Below are 9,087 nucleotides of genomic sequence, written 5' to 3' on the forward strand. Positions count from 1 at the left end.
ACGTTGCATCTTGCTGTGATCTAACCCATCACCAGCAGTGAGATGTCCAAGCTCAGTTTCATTTCTCACGTCACAAGATGAGGAAGCAGGAAGAAATGTAAATGTAGTGGTTTCCAGTAATGTACTGTCTGTAAAGTGGTTTTAAATTTAGTACAAACCATTGTAATTACAAAATTAGCTTTTTATGACAAAGTTTGTGGTGGTTCTGCATAAGATCTGGCTGTCAAGTGAGCAGAATCCCAGGAGCCCTGGAGGTATCTTTTAATATCACTGGCTGTATCACTGCCTTGCATACAGGAAGTCCCTGTGTTAAAATAATGAGAAGCCAAATTTAAATGACAGTGTTTCTGATCTCAGCACCTGCAAAGCACCACGTTCCAATCTCAGGGGAGAGCCAAGGTTAGCATTTGACTTTATTTTTTTTTTAATGCAGCTGGAGCAGGCTTTGGTCTTTACAGCTGGGAGGGGCATCAGGGGCTGACCCTGCCATCCCAGCTCTGTCTGCCCTTCAGGGGGGCAAAAGAGGAGCTTCTGGGGGCACCTTTGCCCTCATGTCCCTTCATACCCTTGTGCTGGGTGCCAGGGGCAGGGGATGCTGCTGTGCTGCCATTTCAGGGGGGCTTTGCTGGGGACCCTCCTGCACTTCCATGGGCAGGCTGGGGTCCATCCCCAGCCCACCCTGGGCATTCCCCATGCCCAGGGCAGCCCAGTGGCTGGTGCTCCCAGCAGTCCTGTGCCCAGCTAAGGCAGCAAGCAGAGCTGGGGCTGGCTCTGGTCCTCAGGGGGGGCTGCTCAAGGGAGCTTTTCTTGGTGGCAGAATTTGGGGAAGCTGCAGGTGGCTGAAAGGGAAGAGGGATGCAAGGGCAGGAGCCTCCTGCAGGGAGCACAGGAGGGTCTCAGAGCCGTGCAGAAGGATGGTGCTGCCAGCCAGGAGCTCGGGGAGCTCGTTGCATTGCTCCGTTCTGCTCCTCATCCCATTGCCAGGACCCTTGTGCCCGTGGCTGCTCACCCTCTGCAGCACCCTGTGCTCACGGGGCAGGGCTGGAGGGGGACACTGTGATCTCAGAGGTGCCCCCTGAGATCTCCCCATCACCCTCCTCCTCCGGGGTCCTGGAGGGGCCGGGCTGGAGGCTCCTCACGGGAAACACCGACTCGATACAAACCACAGCGGGTAAACAGCCCCGGGCAGGATTGCAGCCGCACTTCTGCTTTCCCAGGGGCTGAGCGAGGGGAGGAGGGGACGCCGAGACACGGGCAGGCAGGAGCAGCCATGGGGGACGTTTTCATCAGGCACATCGAGCTGCTGGGCTACGAGAAGAGGTTTTTCCCCAGCCAGCACTACGTGAGTAGGCAGCAAAGCTTCCCACAGGAGGAGCAGGGAGGTCTGCTTGGGTAACAAGCCTGGCCTGCAAGTTTGTTCTGATCAATGTGACCGGGGGGTTTGGAGCATCCTTTCTTGGGGTGTTTCTCTCTGGGGGCAGCCCAGGCTCATAAGTCCTGAACACCAGATTTTGGGCACCTCTTTTGCAAGTTGCTTGGCTGTTCCCTCTTATATTCCCACCCTCCTGCATGTTTCTCTCCCCTCTCTGTCCCTGCTGAGCTCCCCTGCTGCCCAGCTTGCTTGCTGCCTGGGCACGGCTACTTGCTTTGGGGTGGTGGAAGAAAAACACAAGGTTTATCTAAAAATGGGAACATCTGCAGGGCTCCCCAGGGGCCTTGGTTGCTGTGGAGTGTGGGGTCCAGCACCTCTGCTTTCCCCCTCAGGTCTACATGTTCCTGGTGAAGTGGAACGACCTCTCTGAAAAGCTCGTCTACCGCCGGTTTACCGAGATCTACGAGTTCCATGTGAGTTGTCCTGCAGTGGGCACCAGCCCCTGGCCCAGCACACCAGAGCTTGGGGTGGGGAAAAAGAGGAGGGTGAATTCCAGCTGAAATTGCCCCCAAACCAAACCTGGCTCAACAGAGGCTCCTGGGTTACTGTGCTCCAATCTCCTTCACCCCTGGAAGTTTGGAGCCACCAGCTCTGTGCTCTCCTGGCAGGTTTCCCCTGGTGTTGAGGTGCAGGGTCCAGGGGGGTGAGTGCCAAGAAGGGGGCTGAGCCGAGGGTAGGGCTGTGGGTGCCACAGGGTATCCCCAGCACCATTCTCACCACCTTGCCTGGTTCTGCTCCATAGAAAGCACTGAAGGAGATGTTCCCCATTGAATCTGGGGACATCAACATGGAGAACCGGATCATCCCGCACCTGCCAGGTGAGAGGGGCAAGTACCAGGGCTGGGGGATGAAACTGAAATTGCAACTGGTTGGGAAATTCCCTGGTGGGCTGAGCTCTGCTGGTTGCCTCCCATGCGGGTGCTTGGTCTGATTTCTTGCCAACCAGGCTTGAAATCAGAACCCCGGGAAGGTCTGAGCAGTGCTGGTCCTGATGAAGACCTTCTTGAGAAGGTCTCACCAGCCCTGCTGACCCAGTCCTGCCTCTCCCAAGGCTGTGCACCCCTGGGCCATGTCCTGCAGCATTGGCTGCTACCTGTGGCAGTGCAAAGGGTCTGGCTTTGGGGACCCTGAGCTGAGCCCTCCTTTGGTGACACTGTCACCAGGATTGGCTTTAGTGTCCTTGTGGCAACATAGATATTTTGTAAGAGGAAGTGATGAAGGATGTGTTCAATTCCAAGGAATGAACTCGTGATACAAGGAGCTGACAGTTTGCCCCCAAGCAAGGTGCAGGTCAGCAGAATTCCCCCTTTGGTTTAATTTCCTGCTTCAAAGGAGGTGGGAAGGAGCATGAGAAACAGCTGCAGGTTGTGGCTGATGCCTCTCGAGGAGGAGGAGCAAACCTTTTCTTTGCAGGGTGTCATGTCTGGGGAAGGGGGGTCCTCTGGGGCTGGACTAACACCAGGTCCATGTCAGGACCCTTCCCATGCTCTGCCAGGGTGGTTTGCAGTGTCCCCATCCTATTTGGGATACTGGAAGATCTGGGGACAGGGCAGGCATTGGGCTGGTGCAACGGTGCCACCAGCCACACATGTGCACCCTGAGGTGGAGTTCAACACTGCCAGAAGCTTTGTGGTGTCCTGGGATCAAGAGCAGCTGCTGCAGGACATGCAGTGTGGCCAGTGGGACAGGAATGTCCATGTCGCCCCTGGCCATGGGCTGCTCCCCTGAGCCCCTCCTTGTACCCCAAGGCAGTTGCTGCTTTTGTGACACTGCTGAGCAGGGATGTGGGAGTTATCCCATAACTGAAATGGGGTCAAACGGGGTTTATTCTGGGCTTGCACAGTCTCTGCAGGGGTTCACTTGGGGAACCTTTGTGTTTCTGCAAATCAGCCCTGTCCCTGCCCTCACCTGCTGCCATGTGTGTCCCCTGTGTGCCTGCCAGAGCAGCGAGGGAGGGGACATGGCCGCGCTCCCACAGGGCACCACCTGATGGGCACCATACAGCCAGGCAGCACCCTGGGGCCAAAGCCACTTGTTTTCAGGGCAAAATGAATGATTCAGGGAAGCCTGCTTGGGAAATCCATATGAGCGGGGGGGGGTCTGTCTCGTTTTCCCCCTCTCCCCAAGCTCCCAAGTGGTTTGACGGGCAGCGCTCGACGCAGAACCGGCAGGGCACGCTCTCCGAGTACTGCTACACCCTGGTCAACCTGCCCCACAAGATCTCCCGGTGCCCACACGTGGTCAACTTCTTCAAGGTCCGTCCCGATGACATGAACCCCGTCACAGACAGCCAGTGAGTCCAGCTGTGGGGCAAATCCCACAGCCCCGTGCCCAGGTGCTGGCAGCAGCCTCCAGGGAGGGCGCCGGGGCTGGTCGGCATTGAGCTGCCTTTGCTGTGACCCGTCTAGGATCAAGAAGCCTGAGGTCTTCCTCCTGCCAAAGGATGCCAAGAAGAACTCCACGGGTAAGATGCCTCAGAGGGGTACAAATGGCTGCTTTGCTGGCAGCAAAGCCCTGCTGGGAAAGGGGCAGCTCCAGGGAGGACAGGGCAGGGGTGCTGGCTGAGAGCACAGGGGGACACGACACCAGCCCTGCTGGTGCCAGAACTGTGGGAAACCACAGCCTCAGGGAAACAAGTCCATGTCCTTGGATCCAGCTGGTTCTAGCCTAGAAATGCTGGGAGAGCACTCTGGGCTGTCCCGGGCTGCTGTTGAGATAGAGTGTTTCTGTGCCAGGAGAGGGAATGTCTCTCACTTCTCCCCACAGACATCACGGGCCCCATTGTCCTGCAGACGTACCGAGCCATCGCCGACTATGAGAAGAGCTCCACGTCTGAGATGTCTCTAAAAGCTGGGGACATGGTGGACGTCGTGGAGAAGGGCGAGAGTGGTATGTGTCCACCTCTCCACAGAGCCCCTGAGGGCTGGCTCCCTCCTGGCTGCCATTTGAGCAGGGAGAGGGGCTGCCCAGCGTGCAGCAGTGCCCTGGGAACTGGGTACGCCAGCGCGTGGGTCCAGGTGGTTGCGTGAGCGTCTCCTGATGGAGAGGAGAAGTTTAGAGTAAGCTCCAGTGGTTGCACCAAATCTCTTGGTGCTTCCCCCCACCCCTTGGGATGTGGTTCACATTCACATGGAGCCGCATGACAGTTGGAGAGGGTGTGGGGCAATCCTAGAATACACTGCAGCCTCCTTGCATGCCTCAGCCTGTGAGGTTTCCTGCCCTGGAGGAACTGGCCAACCTCCCTGGTTGCACCATGTAAACAGAGGCTATCCCTGGCACCATCACTTCTGTTCAGGTCATGTGGATGCCTGACCAGGGACAGCCCTGCTGCTGGTGCCCCCACAACACCCCCAGCTCTTGCCCACAGCTGCTTTCATTGCAGGTTGGTGGTTTTGCCAGTTGAAGAATAAACGGGGCTGGGTACCAGCTGCCTACCTGGAGCCAATGGATGGTCCTGATGAGTCTGAAGAGCCGGAGCCCAACTATGCAGGTGAAATGTGGGGATAACTAGGGTGTGCACTAGAGCACAGCCTGGCACTACTCCCTGTTGGGGTGTATCATTGCAAGGCCCTGCTGGGCAGGGAGATGTTGCTGAGGGAGCTGCCAAGAGGGATGAATCTCATGGGTCAGTGCCTCACCTTCAGCCTCGGCAGCATCCTGTGACCTGCAGCTCAGCAGCGAGTGCTTGTTTTGGCTGGTCACAGATACACATCTTTATCCAGTGGCCACCTGAGCTAGCTGGGGCCTGCTGAGGTGTTGGGATGGCAGAGGAGCATGGTGCAATGTCCAAAGTGAGGTGCAGATGTTCCCCAGCGCTGCCCTGTCCCATGGGGCAGAGGGGGGAATCCTGCAGGCTCATGCTGATTGCTCTTTGGGCTTCATCTTTCTGGTTTGGAGAACTCTGCAGCAGCTGCTATCAGCACAACACCTCTTCCTTCCTCATTTATTCACCCAAGTTATAAGCATGCTTTTCAGCAGAGCCAGGGGTACTTCCAGTGCTGGCATTCCCCAGGTGTCTCCTGGGGAGGTGCTGGAGGGGCTAGGATGAGCCACAGACCCCAACAAGTCTGGGGGAGGTCTGAATCCAAACTTTGACGACCTGAAGCACTCTGGTGCCTCCTCTCAGCAGCTGGAGAGGCTGAGCCCCATCCCTTGGGTGGTCACACCCAACCTGTTGTCTCCATTTTGTGTGCAGGTGAGCCCTATGTTGTCCAGAAAAGCTACACAGCAGTGGAGGAGGATGAGCTGACCCTCAAGGAGGGAGATATCATTGAAGTCATTCACAAGCTGCTCGATGGCTGGTGGGTCATCAGGTGAGAGATGCCACAAACAAACGAGGCAGGAGGGATTCAGGCAGGGGGAAGGGGAGAACCAGAGGTTCTCCTCTTCTGGGCTGTGACAACCACAGGCTATTTGGTGCCACTGCCCAGCACTGCCTTTTGCAGGGCTGCCTCTGGCAGCCTGTGGTTTTTCCATATGTTAGACATTGCAGCTGTGGCTTCCTCTGCTGGGGGTTTCAGTGATATCTAAGAAGGAAGCAGATGGGAAATGAAATTTCCTGTTATTTCTGTTATTTTTGCCTCCACGTTTTTCTGGCACGTTTTGCTTTGCAAAACCTTGGGTTTCATCCCAGGCCTGGCCTGCCCTGTAAAATTGGTCTTTCCCAAGAGGAACCTCAGCTGCTTTGTGCTCTGGAAAGTCACAGATTGTGTGTTTGCAGCAGGACACGACATAGCTGCAAACCTTGCCCAGGTGAGTGGTCCAGGAGGATGCCCAGGTATTGTCAGGCATACTGGGCTGGAGAGAGATGGACTGAGGAGTGTTTATTGAGCACGTGGTGGAGTATCTGGCAGGAGGCCAGTGATGCTTCAGGTGCCCAGCAAAACCCCAGGAGATAGAATATGAGCTGGTGAGACCCTGAAAGCTGTGAGCCATGTGCTACCTGGTTGCTTCTGGGACTCGAGACACAATTTTAAGGAGAGCCAGGGGCACAGAGGTAGAAGAGCAGTTAAAGCCTCCATCCTTGCAAGCAACATGAGGAAAAAATTATTCACTGAAAGGGTTGTCAGGCCTTGGCACAGGCTGCCCAGGGCAGTGGTGAAGTTGCCATCTCTGGAGAGTTTTAAAAGCTGGGTAGATGTGGTGCTGGGGGACGTGGGTCAGTGGTGGCCTTGGCAGTCCTGGGGTTACAGTTGGACTGGATGATCTGAAAGGTCTTTTCCAACCAAAGTGATGCTGAGATTATATGAAGGAGCCCACTGGGGATGGGTGAGGAGGTGATGGTGGCAGAGCCAAGGCTGCTAGCCATGTTGCTTTGTGTTGCACTGCAGGAAGGATGAAACCACGGGTTATTACCCCTCCATGTACCTGCAGAAAGCTGGGGAGGTGAACACCTCTGTGAAGAGCGAGCTGAGGAACCGGAGCGCTCCACCACGGAGGTAGGAGAAGCCCCAGCTGGGGGGGGAGTAAGACTTAAAGCTCTTCTTCTAGGGGATGAAACTAAATCAGGCAGTGGTTTGTAGTGTCCCTCACTCACCTTGGTGATGAGGAATTGTCCAGGTGAGATTTGAGCAGGGCAAAGACAGACCAGGAGGCAAAACCTTCAGGGCTGCAGCAGAATGAGCTCTGAGCTCCCTGCCTTCCACAGGTGGAGGGGGCATCCCAGCATTTCTGACACAGCTGCACAGTCCTTGCTTCAGCTGGTCCTCCAGCCAAACACATTCCTCCTTCTGCAAAGCTGCTTTTCTGGGCTAATCTCGTTTCATTTTCTAACTGGCCTTTTTTCTTCTTGCCTTAAGTTCATCCCCTGAATCTTGGAGAAGCGAGGAGAGATTTGACTAAGCAGAGCTGCCAAATGGCCTAATCTGATGGGAGGATTGGAGCTAATGGAAGGGATTTTATTTTGATTAAAAAGATAAAAAGCAATAATAACTCATTAATTCCAATGCAAAGAACACTGCTAGGAAGGGCAGAGTTTGCCACTATCTTTTTATCCCTACAAGAAAACACGGCAGCTTTGCTATAAAATCTCCCCTAATCCAGCTCTGCTGGAGCACAAACTGAGTGTGGGGTGGTGCAAAATGATCCAAATCCACCTATTTGAGCGTGGTGGTGCCTGCTGATACCCTTGGGGGAGGGGAGGTGGCCTCTTGGGGACAGTGACTTGCTCCCCATGCTGAATGCTGTCCCTGTTGTCCAGGTGGTGACCTGCTGCTGTGGGCAAGAGCTTTGCTCCTCAGTGTGTGAGGGAGGGTGTGTGCTCAGAGCAGAGAGGGCTGAAGGCAGTTGGGCACAGAGCCTGGAGCAGGGCAGGAGGATGAGGCCATGGGAGGGATGTCAGCAGCCACCTTACTCATGCCCCTGTAGTGAAGATGAAGCAGTAGCCTCCATCTGCCTGCCTGGGGCTGTCCCCAAGGCTGGGGGTTCCCCTGTGGCAGTGGCCACCATGCAGCCTGGGCTGCTCAGCCTGTCACTTCTCTCAGGAGTTTCTCTGCTGTGGGTTCAGGACCTGCTGTTCCCCTGCTCCCTGGGGAGCCATCCTGAACACCACACTAGCCTTGCAGCCAGTAGAGATGCCCTGTGTCCATCAATCAGAAGACAAGAGATCACTTCCAGGGCTTTCCTGGTTAAACCTCATGCCCATCTCATCCTTCTAGCCTTACTACCTTGCCATCCCCATCATTGCTTTCCAGGCTTGTGCTGAGGCTTCACCCATCAGTATTTGCTTCCACAGCACAGCCCCAGCTGCCTCCTGACGTGCTGGACATCACATCTCACCTACACCTGCCCTCCAGGGCTGGTGTCCACATGTCCTTCTACCAGGCAAAACCACAGAGCAGATGTTGGGGTTGGGGGGAGGCAGAGGAGGAAGCGTGGGGGGAAATCCTCAGTAAGAGGGCACACTGTGCAGGAACTGGAAGCTTTGTTTCTGCCCCATGCAGATCCACCATCCGAAACTCCAAGAGCATCCACAAGCAGGGCCGGAGGCAGATCAGCCAGGAGACCTACAGGAGGAACAGCAGGAAGTACATCCAGAGCCGGAGGAACATGAGGGGAAACATCCAGAACAAGGCCAATGCCATCAGTAAGTCTCAACAGGGGCTGAAGTTCTGCAGGCACAGCCTGTGCCCTCCAGTGGTGGTTGCTGGAGTAGATCACACCTTGCCTGTCCACTCTTCTCCTGGGGGGAAGATGTTTCTTTTCAATGAGGTTTCTTCCATCTGGCTATAGTTCTGTCAGAGAAGGAGTAGAATATGGCCTTGGTGGGAGGTCAGCCCACATGTAGGACCTGTGCTTTCCTCCATGCACCTAACCTCACCCATGCTGCTTGTTGCCATCATCAGGTACTTTGCCTGTCAGCAAAGTGCCAGGGGGGAGGTGGTGAATGAAGAAGGAGGTTATTATTGAGGTAGGTGCTCTAGATCTTGTAATCCCCATGGGATCCATGATCTTCCCAGGGAAGAGCAGCTCCTTGCATGGACCTAGAGCTGGTCTCCCACCTGAGCAGAGCCCCCAGCTGGGAAGGGTGGGCTCAAACTGCCACGTCAACATCCAGTAAGACAGGAGAAAGAGGCAGGAGGTTTGGTGGCTGTTGGATAGGAACTTTTGAACACTCACATGAAGGTGTTGGGTGGTGGAGACCCACCTGCACGTCT

General features: G+C 55.5%; 1 protein-coding gene across 1 annotated transcript; it reads left to right on the forward strand.

Annotated features, from left to right (window-relative positions):
• Positions 1-1,267: 1,267 nt before the first annotated feature.
• NCF1 (neutrophil cytosolic factor 1) lies at positions 1,268-8,662 on the forward strand. Its single transcript, XM_010006072.1, has 10 exons — positions 1,268-1,342; positions 1,765-1,845; positions 2,175-2,250; positions 3,560-3,725; positions 3,841-3,896; positions 4,199-4,321; positions 4,815-4,922; positions 5,628-5,745; positions 6,763-6,870; positions 8,374-8,662. Exons 1-10 carry the CDS (start codon positions 1,271-1,273, stop codon positions 8,660-8,662), a joined length of 1,197 nt encoding a protein of 398 aa, XP_010004374.1. The 5' UTR covers positions 1,268-1,270.
• Positions 8,663-9,087: the final 425 nt, after the last annotated feature.

The sequence above is a fragment of the Chaetura pelagica genome, unplaced genomic scaffold (assembly GCF_000747805.2).
Source record: "Chaetura pelagica isolate M959 unplaced genomic scaffold, ChaPel_1.0 scaffold49, whole genome shotgun sequence".
Classification (NCBI taxonomy): domain Eukaryota; kingdom Metazoa; phylum Chordata; class Aves; order Apodiformes; family Apodidae; genus Chaetura; species Chaetura pelagica.